General features: G+C 40.8%; 1 protein-coding gene across 1 annotated transcript; it reads left to right on the top strand.

The window, feature by feature from the left end:
* The first annotated feature begins 274 nt into the window (after positions 1-274).
* LOC117554169 lies at positions 275-15,708 on the top strand. Its single transcript, XM_034228445.1, has 11 exons — positions 275-645; positions 8,489-8,648; positions 8,821-9,085; positions 9,185-9,446; positions 9,527-9,698; positions 9,812-9,882; positions 12,335-12,515; positions 12,603-12,851; positions 12,973-13,144; positions 13,225-13,349; positions 13,981-15,708. Exons 1-11 carry the CDS (start codon positions 370-372, stop codon positions 14,238-14,240), a joined length of 2,193 nt encoding a protein of 730 aa, XP_034084336.1. The 5' UTR covers positions 275-369; the 3' UTR covers positions 14,241-15,708.
* Positions 15,709-17,268: the final 1,560 nt, after the last annotated feature.

The raw sequence follows: 17,268 nt of genomic DNA, 5'->3' as shown, positions 1-17,268 counted from the left end.
AAAAAGCACAAATGAAATATGACCTGAAAATGCTCCTTTTAAAGTTTAACACACACTATTTTATGAACATATAGGTTCACCTACTGAATTAAAAAAGAACAAATTAACCAAAGAAAGTGAACCATAAAGCAGATTCAGGCAGTAGGCGTATAGATGGCACACTACAGAAACCACATCATGCACAGAACCCCCCCCCCCCCAAACGCCTCGTTGATGGTCCTTTGTGTTATTCCATAGAGTGGTGACATCACTATGTTACTCATTTGCATAGCCCCATCCCCCTCACGCTTCTCTCGGCCTGCTCCCCAGCACAAGCTCGTCAGAACCGGACCGAGCAGAACCCAAGTGGTTCCTAAACACTGCGACACCATGTCGAGAAGACGCTGTTTCATGCGCTGCGAACGGAAACTCCCCTTGTTTGGACTACCGAAGGAAGAGGAGTTGAGGAAGAAATGGCTGCAATTCATTTTCATCAGTATTCCCACACAGTTCAACCCGAACCTATCATTGTGTTCCCAACATTTCACCGACGACTGCTTCATGAACCACACACAGTTCGTAAACGGATTTTCGCAACGTTTACACATGAAATACGGGGCAGTGCCTACTTTGTTTGGTGACCCTGGCAATCCGGTGCCACAACCTGTAAGTAATCTTTCATATTATTTGTGGAGTTGCTAACACAGTGCTAGTCTCAGCTAATTTGCTAGCTAATGTTATGAAGTTCAAACTGTAGTGCTTATCTGCTTTATTTCAACCAACTCTATAAACATGGCGGTGTTCTTTTCCGTTCACAACATGTTGAAATGTGCTCTAGTGTCGTCGGTGTATTGTTACAAGCTTTTATGATACGGTCTCTTATCAGCTGTAGCTTAGCTATCTTGCTAACGTTAGCTGAGTTGATAATAACTCTGGTGCTGTTGTTCCTGCCCAGTCTCTGTTCTCATTTCATAGTTCATAGCCAACCAATACGACCAACACCACCTTAGTAAAATATGTCACACAATGTATGTTGGCTAACTTGCTAACGTAAGACAAGTTGATACTATCACCGGTGTGTAAGATACACAGACGTGTGGTGGGCGTGGACTTTGAGGACCCAGTGATCACTTTTGATAGCTTCTCCTCCATGGATGTTCTCCCTAGCCCTTTCTCATTTCACTAATTACCCCTCCTCGACTCCTCGGTTGCGGTCGAATAGTCCAAAAATCAGCTCCTAACGTCTATCCCTATCGTCTATTCCTTGACCTCTGTGTGAAACGTCACGGGGTTAAGGGATAGTGGATAGGAGAATTCAAAAGGACTTAGGAGAAGAGACTGCGGTACTTTAGAGAATCCGACTGCACTTTCACTATCCGACGTGTTTATGATGCGCCAGCGGACGTCATGAATGTGCGTCTGCTGCTGTGGGGAAACTATGGAAACTACAGTTTTCTATACAGCGGACTACAACATGGATGTATAATAAGAACGAGGGGCTACTGTAAACTCATCTAGAGACTCTGCACCGTGCTCTGATGCTGTTGCTTTATGCTTTATGAACGTGGACAACAGAGAAACATATTCTTCATGACCAAAGTTGGAATTGAAATAAAAAAGGAAAGTGAAACTTCTGCTCGTCACCCTCTCCCTCCGGTCCACATTAATACAAATGATCCCAATACGTATGATTGTATGAACTATGAAAATATCTTAAAATCAATACAAATGTATTTATTATAAACGTTAGTCCTTAACATCTATCACTGTGTATATCACCATTCAAACATCTTTTAAAAGTTGAACAAACCCCACAGCTCAGTAAAGACTGTGAGATGTTGACTTTATTTGATCATTTCAGTAAAAACTAACGTTCATATTTCTCTTTTTGATTATAATACTGATGAACGTTCAAAACAAAGCACTTTGGCAACTAACCACATACGTTTTAATAAGTAGCGTAACTTTCATGATATAATTTATCGGTCATAATCGGTTATTTCCGTGAACGGCCGACTGTTGTGTGACGGCAAATGCTGCGGCTGCTAAATACCACCAGCGGGTACCCGACCCAATGCAGGACTCTGATCCCTGCATCATCCGCCTCTGCGCATCAAAGACGCAGACTCATTGTTCCCACTAAAGTAGGGGTGAGTGTAATAAGGAGGCAAAGTTGGCATTCAGTGTGTTGCAAATTGCATACTTAATAGCCTACATAAGCAGAGGTGGGAAAAGTACTCAGATCTTGTACTTGAGTAAAAGTACCAGAGTGTAGGAATACTCTGTTACAAGTAAAAGTTCTGCATTAAAAATGTCACTCAAGTAAAAGTACGAAAGTATTAGCAAAAATATATACTTAAAGTATCAAAAGTAAAAGTAGTCATTGTGCAGATTGGTCCATTTCAGAATAATATATATGATATGTTTTATAATGATTGATCATGAAAGTGTTCTCAAAGCTGGTAAAGGTGCAGCTAGTTTGAATGACTTTGTAGACTGCAGGGTAGCTTGTGAATTTACTCCAGGTGGAACTAAAGTCTGATTCAACACTTGATTATATTTCAAATCATTAATTAAAGTCTGCAAAGTAACTAAACGTATACAATAAGTGTAAGTAAAAGTACATGATTGACCTCTGAATTGTAGTGGGGTAGAAGTACAAAGTAAAATGGAAATACTCAAGTAAAGTACAAGTATCTCAAAATTGTACACTACTTGAGTAAATGTCTTAGTTACTTCCCACTTCTTTACATAAGTTACATCACCTTTGTTGTGTTAATTGCACATTTTATTAACCTATTTATATTTATCAACACAGTGCACAAATTAAGTTCAAATATGCAATACCGCTAGCCTAGACATATTCATTACAGACATAGGTGCAGTGGCCAATTGTCCAAAAGAAAATTAATGTTCAAAGGCCACTTAGTCTAGGAGGCGAGTTCGAGTATTGACTCGCGTATATTCAAGAAATCAGATACTTGCTCGTTCCATTCAGGTGCTTTATTGAGAGGTTCAATAGATCAGCTGGCGGCCCACTGCCGACGTGCAATATTTGCACGGTATTTAAACAAATAAACAAACAAGATCCCTCGGTCATACGGATGTGTGCGGTCAAACACTTTTTCCAACTTCCTCTCAGACTTCCTGCTGTGTCATGCTGGCAACGTCATTTATACCTGAGCACGCCCCTACGATTGCTTTCTATAAATAATAACAAAACATAAACTAGAGCTGTCCATAAGCAAGATAAAACGTAACAAAAACAGTATAATAATAATTCATAGTTATTCAGCTCATTTAAGTTAAATTAAAGAATATTCAATTGGCTCACAAAACCATAATTCATTACCATAAAATAATGTGCCTAAATGGCTCTTACAATAGGGAAGGCAACACAACAAGTAGACATAACATCTAGGGTCAGGGAATACAAAGCTGAAAGTATAAAAGTAAAAGAAGAATATTTTGTTCAAGGTTCAAGGCTTTTATTGGTTATACGAACATAGCTACAGTGTAGTTATGACAATGAAAATCTTAGGTCACAGGTTCCTCCAACCCAGTCTCGTAAAAAAACGTGTAATACCTACGTTGGTCCACAACGTAGGACGTAATATTTCTACAAAAACGCCTCTGAAATTGTAAGATCCCTACGTTTTTTTTCACCATTCATTCCAATGGCTGGCGTCTATGTCACGTGATCTTCACATTTCTCCCTGCAGAAAAAACAAAACATGGCCGAACTTCGTTTTATTCTCGGTGTAAAATGCCTATTTTAAAGTTAGTTTGGCCATTAAAATGCGTTTTGATGTCATTTGATGCGAGAAATATGAGTTGTTATTTCAGATTATGTGTGCAGTGGATGCACATGATCTTTAGTTTGCTAGTTATTACGAAGATTACTTCAGGAAATTGTGTCTATACAACGTTTTCATTGTCACCAAGGTGGTTGCTAGGGATGCTGCTATCAATATTATTTCTGTTATGTTGTGTAACAGTTTAATGGTGTAATCTTTATTGCTACCCCCTTCCTCGTCAATGTATAGTGTTGGTCCACAGAGCAAACGTATTAGTTTAACAAAATCCGCATCTAAAATTGTGGCATAGATACGTTATTTTCCCCTGTGCAATTCCAGTCTCACATCTCACAGCACATCGTCATAAACAAATACCGGAAACAGACCGAAAACACTTTATTCCGAGTGTGCTTGCTTTTCTCTTTGGAAGTCATCACATAACGGCATTGTAATACACGGTTTGGCTGCATTCAATATTACATATCTGCCGTAGTTCTGTATTTATAGAGCCCTGATGAGAAGACTTCTAGACAAACATGAGGAACTGAAAACGTGACGTGGATCATAAATATATCAGCCATTAAACAACATCTTACATTTCTTTTCACACAATACGTCTCCTTGCAGTATCAACACTAATTCGGCTGACTTTTATATTTGATCCAATTGGTAAATAGGCTGTATTTACACCATAAAGGTGCACAGCTGATATAAAGGGACACCTAGTGGTTAAAGCATGTTATTGAATTTCATTATTTTTATTATTAGATATTAATAGGATCCCTATAAAGTATATTCATTACTCGTTATTCTCTACTAATAGTTAATTAAAGACTGTATATAATGAATATTTTGCACATCCCTTTCAAGATTTCAAGATTTTCTAAGGTTTATTGACATATCATATACACAAACGGTGTAGTTATGCAATGAATGAAACACTTTGTGTATACCTCCAGCAATGTTAACTATGTTGAAGCACTTATTTTAACTGATATTATACATATGTATTATACTCTTATATAAGATGTATGTAGATAGTATAAGAAATGTGCAGAATACGACAGTTTAATGGTGGAGGTATACACACATATTGATCAGATGTCTTGTAATGCACTGTTGAGGAATCTGCGACCAAAGTTTTTCATCTCCGGCCTTGTCAGGTATTGAACAATCAATAAATATAGAACACAGAATTATTAAATATAAAACACAGAATTTGTGTGATTATACTAAATGATTTACAAATAAACACCACTGCATATTTACAACTGTTACACATGCTGATGTAATGCACATTTTTCCAACTTGGGATCAATAAAGTATATCTTATCTTAAGATGATCGATGGCTACTGCCATATTTGCAAAATGTGCCTCTGAACCTTGACAAGTGCATGTTTCAGGCTCATCAATAAACAACAGGAGGGGTCACAAACATAAGACCAGCTGTTAAATAAAGCTCTTCTGACCTTAGCTGGCATGTGGGTAATGCTGCCCATTATGGACACAAGCAATTTTCACCCATTTATTAATTATATGTTTTACATTTGAGTGTTTCCTATCCCCTAAACCTCCAGGGATGTACACAGTTTAATACTGGCCACTTCTTATTATGGGAAATACGAAAACGTCTTTTAAAACTACAACTCCCAGTAGAGGAGTGCCATAGAGCATGTTGCGAAGGTTGCGAAACACAATAGCCAGCATGTGTAGTTCTGGGGACGGGGTGGACCCGTTCAAATCCAGTTTTGGACAGTCTGCCGTGGTTCCATCCCATTTCAAGTGCTGTTTGACACTCGGCACACTCTCCAATCACAGAGCTTGAGGACTATCACGGGGTTTGTCCATGGATGTATAATAAGAACGGGTTTGTCAAGCGAAGCGGAGAGAATACTTACTTCCGGGTGTAATATTCTGTAAAGCAAATTAGCTGCTCCGACCCTCGGTCCTGACCATGGGAGCCTGCCTGTGCCTGCAGACCTCCACTCTCAGGACAGTTAAATAAATAAACACAAGGATAATTATGTGTTATTGTTGAGTAAATGGAGAATTGCACAGGGGAAAATAACGTATAACAGAAATAATATCGATAGCAGCATCCCTAGCAACCACCTTGGTGACAATGAAAACGTTGTATAGACACAATTTCCCGAAGTAATCTTCGTAATAACTAGCAAACTAAAGATCATGTGCATCCACTGCACACATAATCTGAAATAAAAACTCATATTTCTCGCATCAAATGACATCAAAACGCATTTTAATGGCCAAACTAACTTTAAAATAGGCATTTCACACCGAGAATAAAACGAAGTTCGGCCATGTTTCTTTTTTCTGAAGGGAGAAATTTGAAGATCACGTGACATACTGTAGACGCCAGCCATTGGAATGAATGGTGAAAAAAACGTAGGGATCTTACAAATTCAGAGCCGTTTTTGTAGAAATACTACGTCCTACGTTGTGGACCAACGTAGTTATTACACGTTTTTTTGTGAGACTGGGTTGGTTCCTCCAACAGTGCAACACAATAAAACAGAAAAACATAGTGCGAGTAAATAGTGAATACAAAAAGAAAAATAGTCCATGTTGAACCTCCTCAGCCTGCGGAGGAAGAAGAGCCGCTGTCGAGCTTTCTTGGTGATGGTGGTGGTGTGAAGAGTCCATGTCAGGTCCTCAGTGATGTGGACACAGAGGAACCTTAAGCTGCTGACTCTCTCCACCGTAGTCCCATTGATGGCGATGGGGGCGTGTCCCTCTCTCTGCTGCTTCCTGTAATCCACAATCAGCTCCTTTGTTTTGCTGACGTTGAGATGGAGGTTGTTATCCTGGCACCAAGATGTCAGGTTTTCGACCTCCTCTCTGTACGCCGACTCGTCGCCGTCTGTGATCTGGCCGATGGCGGTCGTGTCGTCAGCAAACTTCACGATGGTGTTGGAGCTGTGTGTGGCCACGCAGTCGTGAGTGAACAGGGAGTAGAGGAGAGGGCTGAGCACGCAGCCTTGAGGGGCTCCGGTGTTGAGGATCAGGGTGGAGGATGTGATGTTTCCCACCCGCACTGCCTGAGGTCTGCCCATCAGGAAGTTCAGGATCCAGACACAGAGGGCGCTGTTGAGCCTGAGGTCTTTTTCTCATACTGATATTCTGAACAATCTGTGTTGTTGTATTTGCTGTAAAGTGTCTACTGTAGGCTAATTTTATTATATGTACAGCACTTTGGGTCGACCAAAAATCGTTTATAAATGTGCTATATAAATAAAACTTGATTTGATTTGATTTGATTTGAGCTTGATGACCAGCTTGGAGGGCGCAATGGTATTGAAGGCTGAACTGTAATCAATGAACAGCATTCTCACATATGTGTTCCTCTGGTCCAGGTGTGAGAGGGCAGTGTGGATGTTGAGGGCTATGGCGTCGTCTGTGGACCTGTTTGCTCTGTAGGCAAACTGCAGGGGGTTATCTGGATATATGTGTGCTGCACAGTGTAGTCATGTGTATCATTGTCATGAAAGGCAAACAGGTGTAGTCTTTAATATACATCATGATCGCTGCAGATCACAACTTGCTGCTAGCTGCTTTCAAGCTGTGTGTAAACAACGTGTTTCACTTATAGGCCGCATGAAGGTATAAACAGGTCTTAAATCAACTTGGCATCAGATAAATAGCCATACACAAATGTTAAACTGACAACAAGAACACTAAAGAGTTAATGAGGTACTGTTTTGAACAGGCGTACACGTCTACTTTCTCAGTCTCTTGTCCTTACTGTAACTTTCTTGAGTTAGGCTTCTCAATCACAGCGTCACACACGCACTGAATGTGCAGCAAAGTGTTCCTATGGAGTTATTTAAACCAACAGATGAGTGGGAACATGAGGCAAAACAATCAAAATGTTTATTTCCTGGTAAGTCAGCAATGGGTCCTCAAAGTCCACGCCTACCACTCTAACACATTTGAATATCATCAGTTAATCTTGCACACCGGAGCTTTTATAAATGCAATCATTAACTGTTCTAATTTCATAGAATCTTTACTTTTCTGACCAAAATCAGGTCAGCAACTTGGATGTCCTTTTACTTGTTGCCATGTTAAAATTAGGTTCACTATAACGTTGCATATACAACAGTGTCACTACTTCCTTCCTTTTTTTCTATCAAGTCGCCTTCAACAGACAGTTTTGACGTGTGATCGTTCCTTCATTTGTTGTGATGACTTGTTTGGCTTCTGATGATGTCTTGATGCTATGCAAATCACGTTTAATCTAAATTAAATAATACACTTTTCACATACTTTCATCAAAGAAAATAGCCATTTAGAATAGTCAAACAAATCAAAACAAGAGTCAAAACTCAAACAACTTAGACTTCTTTCTTTCTTTTACTTTGTGTAAGCTAATATACCTTAGCGGTTAAAAACGGTGTCTCGACGGCATCTTTTGCACAGGTTTCCCATCTCTGTGTCTCTTCAGAGGCTGGCACCGTGGGAATTGTAGTCTTTTATAGTGTCTTGACTACAGAGGTCACGAATAGGGGACATTTTGGCCTTCTTTTATAAAAACAAAAGACTGGCTCTAACAAGCAGTGTAGTTGTTCTTGATGTAAGACTGGGCCGTGTTTGTGCAACACAAGCTTAATGTGCTTTTTAGTTTCTGAATGTTCATCAGATGTAAAATTAACTTGATGTATCTAATTGCCCTTTCTTTTAATAAAATCAGATCATCGCACCTTTAGCCAGATTCCATGATGTAGGATGCCAGACTGACGCTCCACAAACCATGTCAGTGGGCACGAGGGTTTTGATACTTCCAAAAAAGGTGACGGTCGGCACACAGCTGGCCTGGGGAACTCTGAAGCACAGGCACGTGAGAAGCAAAGGTATGTAACTTGGTTTTTGTGTTTGAGATGCAGTACCTGTAAAACAAGTTAGTTATATGTGCGTCATACGTTGATATTCAGTGCACTTGAGATTTAAAAAAGGTCCAGCAGAAATAACATGAAGCAATGTTATAGCAGTGACATATTTGTGTCTTTTCCCTTTCATTCACAGGCAGCCAGACAACAGAGTCCTCTCTCAGAGTTGACAACGAAACGTTTTCCAGTCACCCAGATTTCCATTTGCCCTCGACATCTATAGAGACACCAGGTTTGAGGCCAAGAAAGAGGCCTCGTCTTGAGTTGGAGTACGATATGGAGCAGGAAGAAGAGGAGGAGGAAGAGGATGTATGGGACCCTACCAGAGAAGTCAAGAGGGAGCCTAAGGAAGCAATGTACAGCCCTGTTGGCTCTGTCGTTACAGAGGGATCCGAAACGCCGTAAGTTTGAATATTTTAGTGAAATATTCCTAGGAGGTATTTGCACAGCAATATTGTAAATATTAAGCCAACGTCTTCATTTCTTCTGTTTGGTGTTAGGCCCACGTACAGCGACTGCAAGTACATCGTTTTCGAGAGTTGCCTCAAAGAGCTGTTCGACACCTGTCCTGTATGTAAGAGGAGCTGTGAAGTCCTGCGGCGACGGATGGGGACGTTCGTGGCATTCACCCAGCTCTGCCAGAACTGTACTTACTCCAGACGGTGGCAGAGCCAGCCTGTGGTCGGGAGCACCCCCGTTGGAAACCTCCAGATCTCAGCAGCCACATATTTCACCGGGTCATGCTTCTCCCAACTGGAAAAGGTATTGCTAATGCCACCTTTAGCATGTGAACATTTCAATCAGGGCACCTTTTTTACAACTTTTTCTCATGTTTTTCGTAGATATGCAAGGCCATGCATCTCCAGATTTTTCCATATGACACCTTCAGGAAGCATGCTAGGAGTTTCTTGGAGCCTGCTGTTGTCTACAAGTGGAAGGTGGATCAGCACAATCTCCTGCAGAAGCTACACCAGGGTGGAAAGGTCGCAGTTGGTGGAGATATGCAAACAACGGGTAAGCCAATACTCTGACCAAAAAGACCTGACGGGTCTGTTTAAAATAAAGCAAACAACTTGTACATTAAATGATGTTAAAAGTCTTACCATTGTCTGTCGTGTTGTTTTCAGGGAAAAAGTATGGCAGCTACACTCTGATGCACCTGGAGAGCAACCGCATTGTGGACCTGCAGCTCGTTCAGGTGTGTTACAATTTTCTGCATTTTTCTTTTAATGCTTATTTCACGAGGCCCTATTCTCCTTTTTGTGGTTTTCCCTTTCCTGTAGTGTACTATAGGTTTTTGTGTATGTAAATGGTCTGTAAAGGCTACATTCGGACTCCTTTGTTCACTTCTGTAACATAGTGACATCACTATGTCACACGCGTGCTGCTATTGTCTAGCGCTCAAACACATTGTACGTGATAGGCGAAGAGGCGGGTCATCTCTGACAGTTGCCCAATCACCACAGAGCCGGCCAGCTAACCAATCAGAGCAGACTGGGCTCTGGTTTCAGACAGAGGGTGAAAAGAGGTGCTGCAGCACAGGCCGTATGAGAGAAATAAAGAGCTTTGTGAACATTAAAGCATGGAGACATGTCACAGTAGAGACACTACATACTGATATAACCTGAAAGTGAGCAGAATAGGGCCCCTTTAAGTGTATGTAGCCTCACAATGTACTCCAGTCAGTGTATACATGTACAGTTGCAAGAAAAAGTATGTGAACCCTTTGGAATGACCTGGATTTCTGCATAAGTTGGTCATAAAATGTGTTCTGATCTTCATCTGTCACAGCAATAGACAAACACAGTCTGCTTAAACTAATACCACACAAACAATTATATGTTTTTATTGAACACACCATGTAAACATTCACAGTGCAGGGTGGAAAAAGTATGTGAACCCCTAGGCTAAAGACTTCTTCAAGAGCTAATTGGAGTCAGGAGTCAGCCAACCTGGAGTCCAATCAATGAGACGAGATTGGAGGTGTTGGTTAAAGCTGCCCTGCCCTATAAGAAATACATACCAGTTTTGAATGTGCTATTCTTAAGAAGCATTGCCAGATGTGAACCATGCCTCGTACCAAAGAGCTCTCAGAAGACCTACCATTAAGAATTGTTGACTTGCATAAAGCTGGAAAGGGTTACAAAAGTATCTCTAAAAGCCTTGATGTTCATGTAAGACACATTGTCTATACATGGAGAAAGTTCAGCACTGTTGCTACTCTCCCTAGGAGTGGCCGTCCTGTAAAGATGACTGCAAGAGCACAGCGCAGAATGCTCAATGAGGTGAAGAAGAATCCTAGAGTGTCAGCTAGAGACTTAAAGGTCACATGTCATGGCCATTTCCACTGACCATAATTCCATTGTTGAGGTCTACTAGAATAGATTTATACTGTGCAATTTTCCAAACTCACATTGTTTCGCATACAGCATCTCTGTAAACTACGTGTATTCACTCTCTCCACTAAACGGCTCGTTGCAGCTCTTGCCCCCCCCCTCGCGCTAAGCTCCGTGGAGGTATGATTTCCTTGTTTAGCGATACACAGCGAAACTCACCCTGAGCACACACAAAGTCACAGCCGAAGTAAAAACAATAAGTGTGGCTTGATATTGAGTAAGAAAAAGGTCGATAAACGCTGTGAGAATGGGTCTGCAGAGAGAATTTCGCCGCGATCCCAACTGTCTGTTATCAGCCTGCAGCCCGGGAGGAGAGATCAGCAGAGCTGCATGCACTGAGTGTGTGAGGAAGTCCGTGGATTGGTCAATTTGGACCAATCAGCGGGGGCTTAACGTAAAGGCTCCGCGGACGTAACGTAACGGCTCCACGGATTGGTCCATTTCGTTCCGGGTACGACATGACATCAGATGTCCCCGGAAGAATCAAATGGATGATGACGTTTCACCAACGAGGCGTTTTGGGGAGGTATTTTCTGTGTTAGAGTTTTACTCGCTACATGGTGTACTTTGAGGGTTTTGACTCTGCACACCGTTTACATGCATAAAAACCTTCATAACACACAAGGGGACGGGTAATAACCGGAAAAGCATGACATGTGACCTTTAAAGAAATCTCTGGCACATGCTAACATCTCTGTTGACGAATCTACGATACGTAAAACACTGAACAAGAATGGAGTTCATGGGAGGACACCACGGAGGAAGCCACTGCTGTCCAGAACAAACATTGCTGCACGTTTGAAGTTTGCAAAAGAGCACCTGGATGTTCCACAGCACTACTGGCAACATATTCTGTGGACAGATGAAACCAAAGTTGAGTTGTTTGGAAGGAACACACAACGCTATGTGTGGAGAATCCAAAGGGTTCACATACTTTTTCTTGCAACTGTATCTTGTGCCAATTACTCCACTTTTGTTTGCCTTCTCACGGACATGCAATTCATAGTTTTCATTTTGTTGCACTGTTGGAGGAGCATGTGACTTAGATTTTTCATTGCCATATCTACACTGTAGCTAATGTGCACATGACAATAAAGCCTTGAATCTTGTGAAAATCCCTGTGGAATTACGGAAGGACTCAAACTTAGTTATGTTATTAATTTGCGTTCATTTTTCTAAACGTGTAACTGTTTCCGGATGAATTGCATGTGTTAACACGTTAACATTGACAGCCCTATTTATTTTTGCCACCAGAGCAATGAAGTAGGAGGTAGGATCCACATGGAGAAGGAGGGGCTGAAGCGCTGCCTGAATGTTCTGGAGTCTAACTGTTTGCCAGTGGAGTACATCGTGACAGACCGCCGTCCACAGATCCAGAAGTTTCTGAGCGAACGCAACATCACACAGTTCTACGACGTGTGGCACTTTGAGAAAGGTGAATGTTTATCACTGTATACCTCATCAAATACACGGTGCGTTTTGTCATTGTATATTCATTTAACACATCTGTACATTCTTGCAGATTTATCCGTGAAACTTAAAAAACTGTCGCAGAGCAAGGACTGTGGGGTGCTGAAGAACTGGCTGCGCAGCATCAAGAACCACGTCTACTGGACCGCAGTGTCCTCAACTTCAGGGCACGAGAAGGTGGCCAAGTGGACTTCACTGGTGAACCATGTGCAAAATGTACACGTGCACAAAGACCCCATCTTCCCCAAGTGTGAGCATCCTGTCAAAGTGTCCCGGGATGAAAGTAAATATGTCAAACCAGGTATGTATTCGTAATATGACTCCAAAAAGAACACCCACAAGAATCATTTCAAGTATCTCTTTTGAAATACTGATTGGTCTTTGTATGGACTGATTTGTATGGATTGTCTTTTTAATCTAAGGTTCAATTGCACTCAACAAATTGGAAAAAGTCCTCGTTAACAAGACAGTAGTGGGGGATGTAGAGAAGCTGAGTCATCACAACCAGACTGCATCTCTGGAGGCCTTCCACAGACTCATCCAGCGCTTCGTGCCGAAGAATGGGGTTCTCCCTTTCATGGAGATGTTGTGCAGGTAACAAACTATTAGTGGCTAAAAATTGCAACAACAAAATCAAATTGTTGTTCATCCTAATTTGCTATTCTATTTTGCAGGTTGTACTTAGCAGTCATGCATTTTAATGAAAATGCAAACCGTGAAGTGGTCTACAAGGTCGTGATCCTCGAGGACTTCAAGGGTGAATGCATCACCAAGCCAGTGAAAACAGAGCCAACACACAGTGAGTCCTAACATCGCTTTATTTAAAGAGGCCCTATTCTCCTTTTTGGGGGTTTTCTTTTCCTGTAGTGTGTTCTATAGGTTTGTGAGCATGGTGTGGAACAAAGTCTTGCCTTTCAGAATATGAACTTCAACTTCAGCGATCGCCGTCTCCTTTCACTCTGAAATACGCCCCCCGACAGGCTGATAGTAACATGGCAGGGGCCGGGACAGAGGGTTTTTCGCAAAAATAAAAATTCTAGAAAAGTCTAGGTTTCACTGTATTGAAATATTCAGATAATGAATATAGCGTTGAAGTTTGTAAATGTACGATGATGGGCAGTGATTGGAGCAACATAACTGCAGAGGCATTACCACAGGCGGTGTGTGACGCGTGCGCTTCCTTGAAAATACACACAGCACAAGCACACACTCTCCGACTTTCCCTCATCCGAGTACAAACAGCATTGTTTTAGGGGTACTATGCATCCAAAATATTAAGCCTGTTAGCCCGCTCGCAAAATAACTAACTCAAAATGTGTTTGGGGTCTAAGGGATTTTGATTGATCACCTCACAAATACGTACAAGGAAGACAGATTCAGAAGATTATAATTGAAAAGCAGGTAACTCATTTGAATGAATTGTTTTACAGATTACGTGGATGACCTGATGAGGCTGGTGTTTGATGAGGTGCTGGAGGACCCAACTCCTTTTGTGGAGGAGTTAAAGACCATCCCCATCCCCGGGGAGCGCTCCTCGCAGCAGGAGAGGCCTTCGAACCGTGAAGAGGTTCCTCACAACGTCTCGAGCCAAGTGATGTTAGGAAGCCAGCATACTAACCTGCTGGTGCAGCAAACCCCCGGAGTATCGGGAATACAACCCTGGTTTATCATCCTGAACGCCCCCAGCTGACAGGGCTGCAGATGAAGAGATGAGACACTTTGAGCTGCACAGATACAACCGTCTCTTCTTTGTTGATATGTATATATAGCTGCTGATTTACACACGTTTAAAACACTTAAACAAAAATAAATTCACTTTGAGAGAAAAGTAATTTATCTTTCTGAGTTTCTTGGCTTAGTTATTTGCGTCCTATGGTATAATAAACATACAAGTTCAGATTTGTTTTAACGGTTGACTCTCATAACACTTCCTGTTATTCATCTTGATGCCTTATAAAAGGCAAGCGCTAATTAACATTAAATGTTGTTTAAGTGTTTGAAGTTTGCTGGTGTAACAACCAAATGGAGATTTTCGTTTAAATTCTATAAACTACTGACCACATTTCTCTGTGTTGGAATTCAACAGACACTGGAATGGAATGGCTGCCATACAGGTAGAGATTGAGATTTAAGAACAATTTGGATTTTTTTCCAGAGCTGTACATCTTTATTACAAGCATACTCCAACATGTTATTGTCATGTCATTTACCAAAGTACAGTTTTTCCTCTAGGCAACACGTGACCTATATTTGTTATTGTCGGCACGGTTGGTTAAATGTTTAAAGCATATAGAAAATGTGTACTGCTAGTGCTGCCATTTTAAAGAGAAAGTAATTAAAGCTGTGTAAATAGATGTTTGGCCACATGGGGGCAGCAGAACAAGCTGTTGGCACTAGACTGAAATATGATCTTCTAAAGCAAATAGCTTGTGTTGCTATCATAGACTGTATATATAAAGGTTGCTATTCACTTGTGAAGCCACAATGAGACAACATTTTTTATTTGGAGGCATATTTGTATTCAATTTAAAAACTCCTTTTAGCTCTGTTTTGGTCTCCACCAATACCAGAGGGAAATATATCAGTCTTTAACTGTTCAATTCTCCACCATGCCAACAACTAGCAAGTCCCTTACCTCTTTACTCTAGCTGGCAGCAAGTAGTTGTGGATTAGGCCTAAATATATAATATAAATAGCAGTTTCTAAACATGTTATAAAAAAACAAACGGCTAAACAAGATGATAATAAATAAGTTATTGTTGCAGCTTTATGCCATTATATGATGGTCTGGTTTTAGCTCTAACCTATGGTGGCTGTTAGGGGTCACAGCTGAGACCAGAGGGTTTGATGTCCGGGGATTATATGATGATACAATGGCCCACTGTCACTGGGAACGTATCTCAAATTGAAGTTTTATTGGCTTATTTTAACAATGTGATCGTTTTTTTCCTTCCGATCTGATAATCTAGTTTAGCTAGGTTAGCTATCCCTGAATGTCAACAGGTGCTCCGGTCCCATCTGTGTGCATCACTTTTTAGTGTTTCCGTTCCGTTGTGATGTATTAGTTTTGTATATTTTTCTTTATTCAAAGGTTGGGCATTATGAGGGTTGTTCCAATGTTTCCCAGTTAATGAGAGAATAAAAAACACAATATTTGAGATGATGGAAGCTTTAATAAAAACAGTCTTCCTCTCAGGTTTCACTGTTGGTGCGCTATGAACTCAGCACCTTGTGCTTGAGCTTTAGAAGACTGCATTTGCAATGTTATTGTTATTGGACCGTTCAAATATCATTATACAAGATATTTGCTCCGGCATTATACACAACAATATAATCTGCAAATGAAATCCCTCACAGTGAGTTCGCCTTTTCATCCTCGTATGTGAAAAGCCGTTATTAGTGGTAATAGTTCTTGCTTGGGAACAATAGCCATGGGCAGGTTGGGCAGATTGTTTCCACATAAACTGCTCGGTGTGTGTCTTCACATTCTGCTGGAGCCGCTCATTCTCTCTGTGTGCAACCCTTTTGCTGATTCTCATTCATTTGCTTTTCTCTCTAAATGAATCCTTTCCTACAGTGGCTGTGTTTAATGGTTGATAAACCACAGTGTGTACAGTAGTTGTATAACAAAAATAAGTGGATAAATACATAAATAAAAGAAATATATAATAATAACAATAGTTGAAAATAAAACAAGACATGAATAGATAAATATATTTATTTCTCCTTTACATTCAGACCACCCACATCATTACCATTCAAGAAAGAAAGAAATATCTGTAAGTGAATGTAAATGTAGAATTACGTTAAATAATTGTATTTATTTATGTTGTAATTTTTGAAAAGGTATTTATACATTAATATAGTTATTCTCACTGCGACACAACAGTGGCTTAGGAGGGACAAATACAGGGAAATCTGAGACAAACGAATCACTTAATGCTTCATTTCAAACTATTTATTTTCTGCTGAATGCACGAAGGACCATGATTATACCTCTGTATGAAGTTCACAGCTTGTTCTAAACTAGTTCAGGTGTATATGGATGAATTCATCTGCACTGACGGTGTTTTACAGCGTCCCAGGTTGAGTTCCCCTTTAGTCTGGCTGTTGGAGGGGTCGGGACCAACGGGGGCAACATGTTGGCCTCCGCTGTAGAGCCCTTCTTGCGAGCCCCTGCGGGGGTTTTCTTAGGAGCAGCAGGGGTTGGTGAAGGGGCGGAGCCAAGCTTAAGACGGTCAATTGTTTTCAAAAAGGTCTCAACTTGACTTTTGGCTGAGTGGAGTAGACATCCATTCACCAGCACCCTGTCTGCTGAGATTAACGGCACAACTTTACATTTCCACAGTACTCTAGGTTAGAGGAGACATTTTAAGTTAAGATAAGATAGGATAGAACTTTATTCATCCCGAAGGAAATTGTTGTGCCATATTACAAAAATACAATAAAAACAGCAGCATAATAATACAACTGTACACTAACAGTGCAGTACAAATAGCAATACAATATCTACAAGAAACATAGACGGTCACATAAGTAATGCAAACATGCAGGTGTTTTAAAAATGAACATCCATCAGACACTTAAACGACCTGGTAACAGCAGGGGTCCCCAGAAAAGATTACTGAAATGTTGACTTAAATTAAATGTATTATGTCAACAGATTTCACACAACTGTATTAGGTTAGTTGAAAGCAGTCAAATTAAGTTGAACCTAC

Source organism: Gymnodraco acuticeps, unplaced genomic scaffold, assembly GCF_902827175.1.
Source record: "Gymnodraco acuticeps unplaced genomic scaffold, fGymAcu1.1, whole genome shotgun sequence".
In the NCBI taxonomy this organism is placed as follows: domain Eukaryota; kingdom Metazoa; phylum Chordata; class Actinopteri; order Perciformes; family Bathydraconidae; genus Gymnodraco; species Gymnodraco acuticeps.
This window is presented reverse-complemented; position numbering and strand designations above follow the sequence as displayed.

Bases quoted from the DNA above. Each gene is read 5' to 3' on its own strand.
- LOC117554169 (XM_034228445.1), top strand. From the start codon at position 370: ATGTCGAGAAGACGCTGTTTCATGCGCTGCGAACGGAAACTCCCCTTG. The intron at 12,516-12,602 runs GTGAATGTTTAT...ACATTCTTGCAG, and splicing joins CGTGTGGCACTTTGAGAAAG to ATTTATCCGTGAAACTTAAA. The intron at 13,145-13,224 runs GTAACAAACTAT...TCTATTTTGCAG, and splicing joins TTCATGGAGATGTTGTGCAG to GTTGTACTTAGCAGTCATGC.